General features: G+C 37.4%; 1 protein-coding gene across 2 annotated transcripts; it reads left to right on the plus strand.

The window, feature by feature from the left end:
• Positions 1–1,249: 1,249 nt before the first annotated feature.
• On the plus strand, positions 1,250–12,947 carry LOC127432895 (vacuolar protein sorting-associated protein 11 homolog). 2 transcript variants are annotated; one of them, XM_051684403.1, is made up of 16 exons: positions 1,250–1,413; positions 1,710–1,858; positions 1,966–2,101; positions 2,265–2,428; positions 2,552–2,799; positions 3,572–3,773; positions 3,886–4,037; positions 4,117–4,303; positions 5,214–5,357; positions 5,478–5,675; positions 6,825–6,986; positions 7,330–7,463; positions 8,662–8,864; positions 9,132–9,303; positions 9,448–9,670; positions 12,151–12,947. In XM_051684403.1, exons 1-16 carry the CDS (start codon positions 1,272–1,274, stop codon positions 12,316–12,318), a joined length of 2,784 nt encoding a protein of 927 aa, XP_051540363.1. In that variant the 5' UTR covers positions 1,250–1,271; the 3' UTR covers positions 12,319–12,947. The 2 variants fall into 2 exon arrangements, with proteins under 2 accessions (XP_051540363.1, XP_051540364.1); XM_051684404.1 differs by having other exon boundaries at positions 7,333–7,463.
• The last annotated feature ends 1,893 nt before the right edge of the window (positions 12,948–14,840 follow it).

The raw sequence follows: 14,840 nt of genomic DNA on the forward strand, positions 1-14,840 counted from the left end.
GAGAGAGTGACAGTATATTTACCATCTTCTCCCATCTGACTGTCTTAATCCACTCTATTTATTTATTTTTCATTCAAATGTAATAGTGATTTTTTTATTTTGCCCTTGGAGCAAATGGGTAAGTGAAAATAATATTTGCTGTGGTCTCCCATTCACTTCCATTCCCCGCTGTCAAAGTTTACCGTGCAATCATTTATTCCCGCATCCCAAAACCCGGAGTGTGAAAAAGGTACATTCACTGTATTTATGCTTGATTTTAAACAGACACGGCTCTTTCCACAGCCTCCAAACGAAGCCTATGCATATCTATCTGTCAAATGCTCCATTAGAGCTTTTAGTGTTTTGGTCTTAAAAGGAATAGTTCACCCAAAATTTACATTTTCTAATCATTTACCGTGTTTGACTTTCTTTCTTCTGCTAAACACAAATGAAGAGTTTTAGAAGAATATTTCAGTTCTGTGGGTCCTTATAATGCAAGTGAATTGGAACCAAAATTTTTAAGCTCCGAAAGCATATAATGGCAGCACAAAAGTAATCCATACGACTCCAGTGATTTAATCCATGTCTTCAAAATCAATCTGATTAGTGTGGGTGAGAAACAGATCAATAAGTCCTTTTTTACTATCAGTCTCCACATCTGCTTTCATATTCTTCTTCTTTTGTTTTGCCGATTCACATTAATCGTGCATATTGCCACCTATTTGTTAGGGAGGAGAATCTGTAGTAAAAAAGGACTTAAATATTGATCTGTTTCTTACCCACACCTATTTATTTAACCACTGGAGTCTAATGGATTACTTTTATGCTACCTTTATGTGCATTTTGGAGCTTCAAAATGTTGGTACTCATTGATTTGCATTGTGAGGACCTACAGAGCTGAAATACTCTTCTAAAAATCATCTTTTGTGTTCAGCATTTACATCTGGGATGGTATGAGGTTGAATAAATGATGAGAGAATTTTCATTTTTGGGTGAACTGTCCCTTTAAGTACAGTGTCGAGACGCAATCTGTTCTCGATTCAGTCTGATTGGTGAACTGATTTAGCCTGTTCACTGAAAAGAATCGGTTCTCAAGAATGATTCGTTTGCGAGCCGGACGTTTATGCTCATAATAATTATAAGCACCGTCTAAATCAAATGAGTAAATATATTATCAGTTTTTACATCTGTTGTGTACTTTTTTTTTTTCTTTTTTTTTTTTAATCGTCAGCCATTGATCACATGACCGTAATGTGAGTCACGTGATTTTGAAAACAGGAATTGCTTGGAAAATGGCAGCATTCTTGCAGTGGAGGCGATTTGTGTTTTTCGATAAAGAAACGGTCAAAGATCCGAGTGAAAATGGGAAGAATTTCCAACTGCCTATAGGTATATCGGCCTGTGATTCAGGCCGAGGACATATTGTGCTTGGAGATATCCTTATAATGCTGAAGTCATGCTTGTCGCGAGCCAGCAATGACGACACTGTCATACAACAGTAATACCAACAGACTACAGTGTATTTCATAATTATAGTCGTATGCAATTTTAAAATATTTTTTTAAAATTTTAAATATTTTTTTATGGACTGTAGCAAGTCGGTTCAGTATCATTGGTAATTGCAGCTGTCACACGTATGTGCAATCTTGCATTTATCCCAAAATCTCACACCCAGCCCCATTTACCTGATATCTTTTGTCATATGTTTACGCTTAACTCAACGAATCCACATTTGGATGGACAGATCTGGTTTTTGAGCCGCTCCCTGCAGATTTCTAGCTTTCAAGCTTATAAGATGCGTGTGGCACACCTGTATCAGTTGAAACAGCACAACATCCTGGTGTCAGTGGGGCAAGATGAGCCGGGCATCAATCCTCTGGTAAGAATGAGATCAGAAGTCTACTGAAGCAGAATGTGAATGCAGTTACTAAAGAAAAAAAAAAAGTGTTGTTTAAAGAGTTTGGGTGTGTGTTTATGTGTTCACAGGTTAAAGTATGGAACCTTGATAAGAGGGACAGCGGCAGTCCTCTGTGTACCAGGATATTCCCTGCCATACCTGGAAACAAACCCACTGAAGTGTCTTGTCTTAGTGTACATGAAAACCTCAATTTCATGGCTATTGGTAGGAGTTTGTTTGTTTGTATACAAATATCCAGTTACATTTGATTGGATAGTGTTAGACTGGTTTCTTCTGTGTCATTTACAAGAAAGTGTAACTTGGTAATAATAGCTTGGTCATTATGTGAGTCATTTCAGTATATACAATGTCTGCAACAAATGCTCAGGTTTTACAGATGGCAGTGTTGTGCTGACAAAGGGTGACATCACCAGAGACAGACACAGCAAAACTATCAGCCTCCATGAGGGCAACTGTCCAATCACAGGGCTGGCTTTCCGGCAGGCTGGCAAAGTCATACACCTATTTGTTGCTATGTTGGAAAAAGTACAGGTACTCACTAGTACCCCCTGAATCTATTTTCCCTACATTTGTGAATGCAGATATTTGAAATCCAAATTAAAATGGTACAGAATTGACAGCAGGGCTCATTCATAACTCTGTGTGTGTTGACAGTGTTACACGTTGTCCGTGAAAGAGTACCCTCGTATAGAATTGGACACACATGGCTGCCCTCTCCGCTGCTCGGCACTCACAGACCCCTCACAAGACTCACAGTTCATAGTGGCTGGAGATGACTGTGTGTATTTGTATCAGCCGGATGAGAGAGGACCCTGCTTTGCTTTCGATGGGCACAAGCTTCTGGCTCAGTGGCACAGAGGATACCTACTGCTGCTAACACACAATAACAAGTCACCTAGCAAGTAGGACTCATTTATATTGCAGGGAATATCTATCTCTTATTTGCTTTATAGGAATAGTTCACCAAAAAATGACAATTCCGGAATCAAGATTTTTGGAAGAATATTTCAGCTCTGTTGGTCCATACAGTGCTAGTGAATGGTGACCAAAACTTTGAAGCTCCAAAAAGCACATAAAGGCAGCATAAATGTAATCCATATGACTCCAATGGTTTAATTCATGCCTTCTGAAGCGATCCAATCAGTTTTTGGCGAGAACAGCAAAATGTAACTCCTTTTTCACTGTACATCTTGCCGTTGCAGTCTCTAGACATGATCATGATATTAAGCTCGATTACACATACTAGTGCTTGATGCATGTACAGAGCACTAGTTGGTGCTTGCAAGTTTAATGGAGCTTGAAATCATGATCGCCAAGGAGACTGCTGCTGTCAAGATTAATAGTGAAAAGGAGTTACATTTTGGTCTGTTCTCACCCAAAACAGATTGGATTGCTTCGGAAGACATGGATTTAACCACTGGAGCCGTATGGATTACTTTTATGCTGCCTTCATATGCTTTTTGGAGCTTCAAAGTTCTGGTCACCATTCACTTGCATTGAGTGGACCAACAGAGCTGAAATATTCTTCTAAAAATCTTCGTTTGTGTTCTGCAGAACATCTGGGATGGCATGAGGATGAGTAAATGATGAGAGAATTTTCAGTTTTGGGTGAACCATTCCTTTGAAATGTAGTTGTTATGTATCCTATTTTTTAACATCCTGAAATTTGTACAGATCTGATTATGGTAGCAGAGAGACATCCCCTACAGAAAAGCACATCCTTACAATTTACGACCTGGACAACAAGTTTATAGCATATAGTGCCACATTCGATGATGTTGTTGACGTTCTGGCAGAGTGGGGGTCTTTCTATGTCCTAACGAGAGACAGAACTGTGTATATGCTGCAAGAAAAGGACACACAGACCAAGTTAGAGGTTAGCACAGTAATTCTAAAACTGAAATTTTGTTTAAACTGTTATTAAATAGTATTGTGCTTTATAATTAATATTTATTGTTAAAGTGTAGATTTATTTTTGTGTTGCATAGATGCTTTTTAAGAAGAACCTATTTGTGATGGCCATTAACTTGGCTAAGAGTCAACACTTGGATAATGATGGTCTGTCGGAGATATTCAGACAGTATGGAGACCATCTCTACCACAAAGGAGATCACGATGGAGCTATACAACAGTATATCCGGTTGGTGTTCAGTTCAGATTTTAGAGAACTGTTAAACTTTACGAATTTATGATTATTCATGGTCTGCTTTCTTTCTCAGCACCATTGGGAAGCTTGAGCCATCGTATGTAATCCGAAAGTTTTTGGATGCACAGAGGATACATAACTTGACAGCGTACTTACAGGCTCTCCATAGGCAGTCCCTGGCGAATGCTGACCACACTACTCTGCTGCTTAACTGCTACACCAAACTGAAGGACAGCTCCAAACTGGAGGAGTTCATAAAGGTATATAACAGGGGATTTAATTTATCTAAATCCATATATAGAATCATTTCAACTATAATTAGAATCCATATACTGTCTTAATCTATAAAGTGTCTTAATCAACAATTAAAGGAAAACGTCACCCAAAAATGAGTTTTTTCTGCAGAACAACACAAATAATTTTTAGAAGAATATCTCAGCTCTGTAGGTCCATACAATGCAAGTGAATGGTGACCACCAAAACTTTGAAGATAAAAAACGTACAGAAAGGCAGCATAAAAGTTATCAATGAGACTCTGGTGGATTAATCAATGTCTTTTGAAACATTCCATTTGGTGTTGGGTAAGAACAGAGAACAATGTATCTACTTTTTACTATAAATGATTTCATGATTTCATGATTTCAAGCTTTCAAGCTTTCAAGCTCAATTACACTTCCTAGTGCTTGACAGTGCGCTAAGCGCTAGATGGCGCTAACTATTTTAATCGAGCTTGAGATCATGATCGCCAAGGAGACTGCTGATGTCAAGATGTACAGTGAAAAAGGAGTTATATTTTGGTCTGTTCTCACTCAAAATCAATTGGATCACTTCAGAAGACATGGGTTAAACCACTGGAGTTGTATGGATTACTTTTACACTGCCTTTATGTGCTATTTGGAGCTTCAAAATTGTGTTCACCATTCACTTGCATTGTATGGACCTATAGAGCTGAGATTTTCTTTTAAAGACTTCATTTGTGTTCTGCTGAAGAAAGAAATTCATACAGATCTGTGATGGAATGAGGGTGAGTAAATGATGAGTGAGTTTTCATTTTTGGGTGAACTAACACTTTAAAGCAAAAATTGTTTTTTTAAAATTCAGTGTTACTTTTACCATAACACCAAGGCTCATACTTTTAACTCATGATCTGCATCTCTCCTATGATTGTAGTGCAAAGAAGGTGAGGTGCATTTTGATGTCGAGATTGCCATCAAGGTGTTGCGCCAGGCTGGTTATCACAGTCATGCCGTGTTTCTGGCAGAGAGACACATGCATCATGAATGGTATCTGAAGATCCAGCTTGAGGATTTGAAGGTGAACTTGGATGAGCAGTGAGGAAGTGTGACAATATATTGTCCATATAGTGTTTAATTTTGTCTTCTGCTATGTTCATTATAAATCTATTTTAAATAGGCCTATACTTTATACTTTCAGAATTATCAGGAGGCTTTGCGCTACATAGGAAGGTTGCCATTTGAGCAGGCAGAGAGTAATATGAAGCGTTATGGTAAAACTCTGATGCACCACGTGCCTGAGAGCACCACCATCCTCCTAAAGCGCCTTTGCACAGACTACCACCCCAGCAAAGACTCAACCGACAGGGACAGTCTGGACAGGACTGCAGGGAACAAGGTAACTTAAATAGAATCACTTTTGTAACATCGTATAACGTGACATTCTGAAGAACATAGTGAGTTTTGGCGTTGCTCCTGAGGCAGTGGATGAATTTAAACTAGGGATGTCCTGATACTGATGTCGGTATCAGGTCTGATATCGCACTCATGTACTTGTACTCGTGCTTGTAAAAATGCTCTGATACCAAATACTGATGACGTATTTCATTACGTAAACATTCAGCGTACAAATTAAAATCACATTATGTACTATTGAGATTATTTAACAGCACAGGCTGCAATTTAATGAAATAAATATATAGTTTGCATGTGCTGCGCACTTCAAATGTGAGCGCTTGTGAATGTGTTGAGCCAGTGTTATGTTGACATAAAGACACAAAGTGCTCAAACCTTTTAGAGCTCCTTGGCTCATACACAGAAAACACCACTGTGAGCATCGCACACTCTGTTTTTAGTAGATGACAGTGAGCAGAGCATTATTTCACTATGTAGCACAAGGCACATACAGACTACATATTTATTTAGCAGCCTTTTGCAGTTTAATAATCACTTTGAGTCACGTAGCGTCTTGCTTTTCCGTAATTGAGAAGCTTCCGTCATAACAAAGAAACACTACAAAATAAAAGCTCAATTTAAATTGAAAAAAGTACAACAGAAATAGATCATTACTATATAGGTATGGAATAGTAACTGTAATACTACTACTACTAATAATAAATACATAGTAATTGTGTTATATCTAAGCAATATCTCAAATTTGCGATGCTCTGTTATACAGCACTTTATTTGACAAAACATAACTCCAATGTTGTATTTTTGAATTGTGCTGTGAGGTTCTGTATACAAGTACTTCATCTGATAAAAATAATGCCATACTATGTTGAAAAAGTATTGTTATATTTTAATTTGATTAAAGTTGTAATGAATTCATTTATCTAAACACCATTTTGTTGATAAAATTGAAATAAACTGCTGATGTGTAATTCAGAAAAAAATAAAACGTAATAAAACAGGTACCACACTTGGTATCGGCAAGTACCAAAAAGGAACTCGTACTTGTTCTCAAAAAAAAAAAAAAAAAATGGTATCGGGACATTTCTAATTTAAAACTCTTTTTTTTGGACTTTTTCAAATGACGAAAACTCAGGCCAGTCCAGAGGAGTTCATTCCTGTCTTTGCCAATAACCCACGAGAACTGCGAGCGTTCCTGGAACATATGATAGTGGTGGATCCGTTCTCTCCTGAGGGAGTATATGACACTCTGCTAGAGCTCAGACTGCAGGACTGGGCGCATGAACAGGACCCAGAGGTTAGGTTAAACCACTTAAATAAATAAAAAAATGTAAAAAAAATAATTTAATTGTTTTAAGTATTTCAATCTTTTGGCAGCCCTTATAGTTTTATTTTAAAGTAATAGTCAAAGGTATGAATGTTTTCACTTTTGTACATTTATAGTTTATATAAAAAACTTTAAACCCACAAATTTTCCCTCTCTCTCTGTATATACTGTATATATTTGTATATCTATAGTAAATTTGATTTATAGGTTTAAATAGGTAAAATCCAAATATTTAAAAATGTAGTTAATTCTCTTGTTCGCTTGCTGTTGGGAAAGCATTTATAAAATTAATTTCTCTTTCTTTTACTGGCAGAAGAAGAAGGTCCTGCAGGAGGCAGCATTGTCCCTGCTGAGGAGTGACAACACTGTGTTTGACAAGGCCCTGGTCCTCTGCCAGATGCACAACTTCAAAGAAGGAGTGCTGTATCTTTATGAAAAGGGCATGCTGTGAGTGATTTTTCTCACTTTTCATCTCCATTGCCTTTAGCATTCTCCGAGTGTCAACTGTCATTCTCGCCTATTCAGAAAGCAACTGTCATTCAGTTGTCCAGCTGCATACAAACTATTTGTATTCTAGAGGAGGACAAGTGAAAAGACTGTCATTATTTAAAAGACTCCTTACATAAAGTAAGAAATAGTTCTCCCAAAAATGGAAATTCTCTCATCATTTACTCATCCCAGATGTGTATGACTTTCTTTCTTCTGCAGAACACAAATAAAGATTTTTAAATTATTTCAGCCCTGTAGGTCAATACAATGCACGTGAATGGTGGCCAGAACTTTGAAGCTCCAAAAAGCATATAAAGGCAGCATAAAAGTAATTCATACAACTCCAGTGGTTAAATTCATATCTTCAGAAGTTATGTGATAGGTGTGGGTGATAAGTCCTCCTTTATTTTAGATTCTCCTCCCTGCCCAGGAGGTATTTCTGAAGAATATGAATTGCCAAAAAACAAAAGAAGAAGAATGTGAAATTAAAAGTGAACATTTATAGGTACAAAGGACTTAAATATTGATCTGTTTCTCAACCACACCTATCATATCGCTTCTAAAGTTATGGATAAAACCACTGGAGTCTAATGGATTACTTTAATGCTACCTTTATATGCCTTTTGGAGCTTCAAAATTTGATTACCATTAACTTGCATTTTGAGGACCAACAGAGCTAAATATTTTTCTAAAAATCTTTATTTGTGTTCAGCAGGAGAAAGAAAGTGTTACACATCTTGGATGGCATGAGGATGAGTAAATCATGAGAGAATCATCACCCACAGAAAAGCACATCCTTACAGTTTAGTACACCTACGTGTTGTTCCAAAACCTTAGGACTTTTTTTCTTCTTTTGTAGAACATATAAACACACACACACAAAATAAAATCATTTTGCAGAATGTCCATGCTGCTGTTGTCCAGTGAAAAAATGGGGATTGGGACACAAAAGGCACCATAAAAATACTCCATATGACTTGTGCACTATATTCCCCATCTTCTAAATCCATATGATAACTTTGTGTGAGTGACATACCAAAATTTAAGTTGTTACTCACTAAATTCCTTGATTGACTGCAAAAGTATGTATGTTATGTTTAGTAAATCATCTCATGAATGCTAGGCTAATTAGTAACAGAATTGTCCCTCTCTGCAGGTACCAGCAGATCATGCATTACCACATGCAGAACGAGGAATACGGAAAAGTTGTAGAGGCTTGTAAGTGCTATGGGGACAAGGAAGTGTGTTTGTGGGAACAAGCGCTGGGCTATTTTGCCCGCAAAGAAGAAAACTGCAAGGCCTATATTAGTGAAGTCCTGCAGCACATTGATAAAAATAACCTGATGCCTCCACTTCTGGGTGAGTAGAAAGATACAAAGTGCATCTGGTTTGCAGCTGTTTGAGCCTTAGCACAGCACAAAGGGTGAAGACATTTAATAATGACTTATTTGTGGTTTTCACATATGGAAACATAATGACCTAAACTTTTAACACCACATTTCATTATTTCGGTCATGCTATAGAAAGTTCTTGTCCATCTCTGTCCTGTTGATGAACCAGATCACTGCAATCTAGTGTTTTCCATACTATTCAGCATATACTGTATGTCTACCATCTGTTTTGTAGTGGTGCAGACCTTAGCCCATAACTCCACAGCCTCACTGTCAATCATTAAAGACTATTTGATAAGTAAACTGGAGAGAGAGACACAACAGATTGAGGAAGATGAAAGGAAGATTCGACAGTACAGAGACGAGACGGCCCACCTCCGTGCTGAGATACAAGAACTCAAATCCTGGTGAGCAAATCAAGCATTCTTACATTCCCTTTTAACTGATTACTATGGACGATCTCATTTATTGTAATGTGCCATATTAGTGCACATTTATCACTGTAAATCACTTACCAACTGCAATTATTAAAGTTTTTGTTCCTATTTCAGTGCAAAGATTTTTCAGAAGATCAAGTGTAGTATGTGTAACAGCCCGCTAGAGTTGCCATCTGTGCACTTCCTGTGCGGCCACTCCTTTCACCAGCACTGCTTAGAGAGCTATGCTGAAAGTGAGGCGGAGTGCCCCACCTGCACTCCTGAGAACAGGAAGGTCATGGATATGCTGCGTGCTCAAGATCAGAAACGAGATCTGCATGACCATTTCAACAGACAGGTGTGAAATGCATTTTTAGCACATATTTTAATAATCAAATCTGCCAATATTAATATTAAATTAAATACAAGGGCTGTCAGTCATTTAACACATTTCATCTTGATTATTATTATTTTTTCATTAATGCATTCCATTCCTTTTTAAATGAATAGTTCACCCAAAAATGACAATTCTCTTATAATTTACTCACCCTCGTTTCTTCTGTTGAACACAAACAAAGATTTTTAGAAGAATATCTCTGCTCTGTAGGTCCATACAATGCAACTGAATGGTGGCCAAAACTTTGAAGCTTAAAAGCAGCATAAAAGCAATCCATAAGACTCCAGTGATTAAATCCATATCTTTAGAAGCAATATGAAAGGTGTGGGTGAGAAACAGATAAATATTTAAAACCTTTTACACTATAAAAAAATAAAAGCAATATTTTATGGGGGGATAAAAAACATGGAAGATTATTATGTGGGTCCTAATGTGTGAAAATTGCAATTCATTTTAAGAGGTACCTTTATATGCTTGCCCTTTTTAGGGTTAAGCAAATAGCGATCAGCACTTGTCGATTTTTTTGCCCATTAGTCTGATTTCACGTTGCACTTTTACCAGCGTTCTAATTGGCTTATCACATGTGCACAAGTCTGTTTACTTCTTGACATCAAAAGCAGAGAATAATCCAATTATTAGATTTGTTTACAAGTCTCATGTATACACTGTTTTCATGCGTTGTCGGATTTCCTGAATAAACCGATTTTCTGTTGTTATTGTATTGGTGTGCATGTCAATGTGTTTATTTATCGATAACTGGGTGCTCTGCTAGGGAGTTATGTAACAATAAATCAGGTTGAATATAGATACAGTTGAAGTCAGAAGTTTACATGCGTTTAGGTTGAAGTCATTAAAACTCATTTTTCAACCACTCTACAGATTGAATATTAGCAAACTATAGTTTTGGCAAGTCTTTAGGAGATCTACTTTGTGCATGACACAAGTAATTTTTCCAACAATTGTTTACGGACAGATTGTTTCACTTTTAATTGAGTAAATCACTATTCCAGTGGGTCAGAAGTTTATATACACTAAGTTAACTGTGCCTTTGAGCAGCTTGGAAAATTCCAGAAAATGATGTCATCCTTTAGACAATTAGCCAATTAGCTTATGATAGGAGGTGTACCTGTGGATGTATTTTAAGGCCTACCTTCAAACTCAGTGCCTCTTTGCTTGACATCATGGGAAAATCTAAAGAAATCAGCCAAGACCTCAGAAAAAAACCAATTGTGGACCTTCACAAGTCTGGTTCATCCTTCGGAGCAATTTCCAAATGCCCGAAGGTACCACGTTCATCTGTACAAACAATAGTACGCAAATATAAACACCATGGGACCACGCAGCCATCATACTGCTCAGGAAGTAGACGCATTCTGTCTCCTAGAGATGAATGTAGTTTGGTGCGAAAAGTGCAAATCAATCCCAGAACAACAGCAAAGGACCTTGTGAAGATGCTGGAGGAAACAGGTAGACAAGTATCTATATCCACAGTAAAGCAAGTCCTATATCGGCATTACCTGAAAGGCTGCTCAGCAAGGAAGAAGCCACTGTTCCAAAACTGCCAGTTTTCTGGTCTGATGAAACAAAAATGGAACATTTTGGCCATAATGACCATCGTTATGTTCGGAGGAAAAAGGGTGAGGCTTGCAAGCCGAAGAACACCATCCCAACCGTGAAGCATGGGGGTGGCATCATGTTGTGGGGGTGCTTTGCTGCAGGAGGGACTGCTGCACTTCGCAAAATAGATGGCATCATAAGGAAGGAAAATTATGTGGATATATTGAAGCAACATGGGTTTTCCAGATGGACAATGACCCCAAGTATACCTCCAAAGTTGTGGCAAAATGGCTTAAGGACAACAAAGTCAAGGTGTTGGAGTGGCCATCACAAAGCCCTGACCTCAGTCTGATAGAAAATGTGTGGGCAGTATTGAAAAAGCATGTGCGAGCAAGGAGGCCTACAAACCTGACTCAGTTACACCAGTTCTGTCTGGAGGAATGGGCCAAAGTTCCAGCAACTTATTGTGAGAAGCTTATGGAAGGCTACCCAAAATGTTTGACCCAAGTTAAACAATTTAAAGGCAATGATACCAAATACTAACAAAGTGTATGTAAACTTCTGACCCACTGGGAATGTGATGAAAGAATTAAAGTTGAAATAAATAATTCTAATAGTAAAGACATTTATTAATAGTATTCTGACATTTCACATTGTTAAAATAAAGTAGTGATCCTAACTGACCCAAGACAGGGAATGTTTTCTACAATTAAATGTCAGGAATTGTGAAAAACTTAGTTTCAATGTATTTGGCTAAGGTGTATGTAAACTTATGATTTCAACTGTATGTATAATCTCATATATATAATATAATATAATTTAATGTAATGTAATACAATTGTAATTTCTTTCTCTTCATTTCTCTCTCTCTCTCTCTTTTGTAGTTAAAAAGTTCTCATGATGGGTTCTCAGTCATCGCTGACTATTTTGGCCGGGGAGTGTTTAACAAACTCACTCTGATAACGGATCCTCCCGGAGGCAAGAGTGGAGCTGGGAATCTGGAGGCTGAATTCCACAGAGATCTGCTCATAAACACCAAGAGGAATGCTTGAGAGCTGGACTGTAATTCAAATTGAGCAGTTTATTCATTAAACTTCATTACAAACTAAACAGTTTATTATTAAGCACCCTTGAGCAAAGCTGATCTGGGGTCAGATTTCTGTCTTTACAGTGGTCTTGGTATGAATATGTGGAATACATAAAGCTGATCGAGAAACAGCTCTACACTAATTTAACACCCTTTGAATAAATTCACATAAACTCTCTCTCCTTCTATTAATGCTGATCTCTAATCAGGCTGAATAGTAGAGAGCAAGATGGAAGCTCTTGTTGAATGATTTAACACATCTAATGATTTAATGTCTGCAAGATCAGATCAGCATAAACAGGAAATAGAGATAACATCAAGTATCAAAAACAGGAGGGTTTGTAGATGAAGATAATGTGCAAGGACTTGCACTTCACTGATTTCTTGACCTTTCAAGCCTATAAATACACTTGCACAACTGTTTTGCAGCCCTTAAGGAGTTATTTGTGAGATTTTAAGTAATGCAGCCCTTCATTACTGTAGAGCTGTTACATGGAAACATTTTGCTCTCAAGTCAACTAATAAACAATAATCAATATGTCAAATGCCTGTTAAAATATAAGTGTAATTAATATAAATAAATGTAAAATGAGATTATTGTTCACTATATTGTAATTACACCTCAGATGTATGATGAGATTGTTCTTAATTTGTCATGTATTTATAAAAGACTTACAAATATTTACTCAGTATTTTACAGTAAATGGCAAAGTGCTAAACGTGGGCATGGAGAAAACTTTGTGTGTATATGACAATGTCATGCTATACATTGGGTACAAAGGCCACACTGTATGAAAACCCTTGATGTGCATTCAGAATGAAAATATTTGTAGTCAGATATCAAAGACAAGAGCCTTGCTGATTGAGCAAATTTGCCTTCATTCATATACACCTTCAAGAAACAGTTTCTAGTTTGCTAAAAATATAGTGTAGGTTAGACTAGTCGTAAGCAAAGCTAAACGGCTGAGGTGACAAGAAAAGTAGCTGATAACCACATCCTGTTCTCAAGAGCTGATCCATCAACTGCTGTGTGAATTTGTTCAGCTCTGACAATTGCCAAAGAGCTCTGTCAAAGTTGGCTTTGGTTATTGCTTTTCATTTTTTATTATTATTATTATTATTATTTTTATTGCCTTTCTGCAACAGATCATAGAAAGAGGACAGCAAATGATGGGAAAAAGAAGGGGAAAATGTGAGCCAGACTTCAGCATGCATTGCATGTGGAAAACACTGAACAAAGTCTTCAAGAGTTTATCCACTATTGAGCTGTAGGTGTTGTAAAGGATGAAAGAGATGGTTCACCCAAAAATGAAAATTCTCTCATTATTTACTCACCCTCATGATATTCCAGGTGTGTATGACTTTCTTTCTTCACCAGAACACATTTAAAGAATATTAGAAAAATATCTTAACTCAGTAGGACCTTAAAATGCAAGTGGATGTTGATCCGATTTTTGAACCTCCAAAAATCACAGACAGTCAGCATAAACGTCATCGATATGACTCTCCAGCTGTTAAATTAATGTCTTCTAAAGTGATACAATCACTTTTGATGCAAAAAAAGGTCAATATTTAAGTTCGTTTTAACTATAATCCAACGTGAGGGTAAGGTTAACGTGAGGGTGGAGTTCAAGCGGTCTCTATTATTCGCGTTGCCATGATGCCGACGTAATCTCACGTTCTCCACTCGGTTAAGACATCCAGGATAAGCACACAAACGCACCATTGTGAGTAAAAAACCAGATACAGATACAAATCTAAATCAAAACCAATCAAGCTACTGTACAACGTTCCTCCTTCTCACTTGTAAACAGCGCTGCTCTTCCAGCTGTGCCTCACCTGCCTCAGTTCTCACATGTTTCAAATGCCAATGCGATTACGTCACACGTGTGTACCGCTTCTGACGGGAAGCATTATTTAGTTAAAACAAGTACTTAAATATTTATCTTTTTTGCACTAAAAGTGATCGTGATGCTTTAGAAGATATCAGTTTAACAGCTGGATTCGTAAGGATGACGTTTATGCTGACTGTGATTTTTGGAGCTTCAAAAATCAGATCATAATTCACTTGCATTTTAAGGACCTACTGAGCTAAGATATTTTTCTTTCTTCAAATGTGTTCTGGTGAAGAAAGACAGTCATACACAACTGGGATATCATGAGGGTGAGTAAATAATGAGAGAATTTTTATTTTTGGATGAACTATCCCTTTAAAGCTGCTGATCCGAAAGTAACAGCAAAGTTCCTCTACTTTCATAACTGACTGAAGCAAGGAATGTAAACCCTGGTCTCTATTAACCACATGCTACAAACCAAAGAAGACACATTGACCTCAGCTTATGTGTGCTCAAATCTGTTTCATCAATTCATGGTCTAATTATGTTTGTTTGCACTGTAGTCTAATTACAGTTTATAGCTGCAGTCATTGCATCATCCCTTCCTCTTGATGGAAGGGCATGTTTATGAGCTGACCAGAGGAGGATTGGT

Source organism: Myxocyprinus asiaticus, chromosome 42 (assembly GCF_019703515.2).
Source record: "Myxocyprinus asiaticus isolate MX2 ecotype Aquarium Trade chromosome 42, UBuf_Myxa_2, whole genome shotgun sequence".
In the NCBI taxonomy this organism is placed as follows: domain Eukaryota; kingdom Metazoa; phylum Chordata; class Actinopteri; order Cypriniformes; family Catostomidae; genus Myxocyprinus; species Myxocyprinus asiaticus.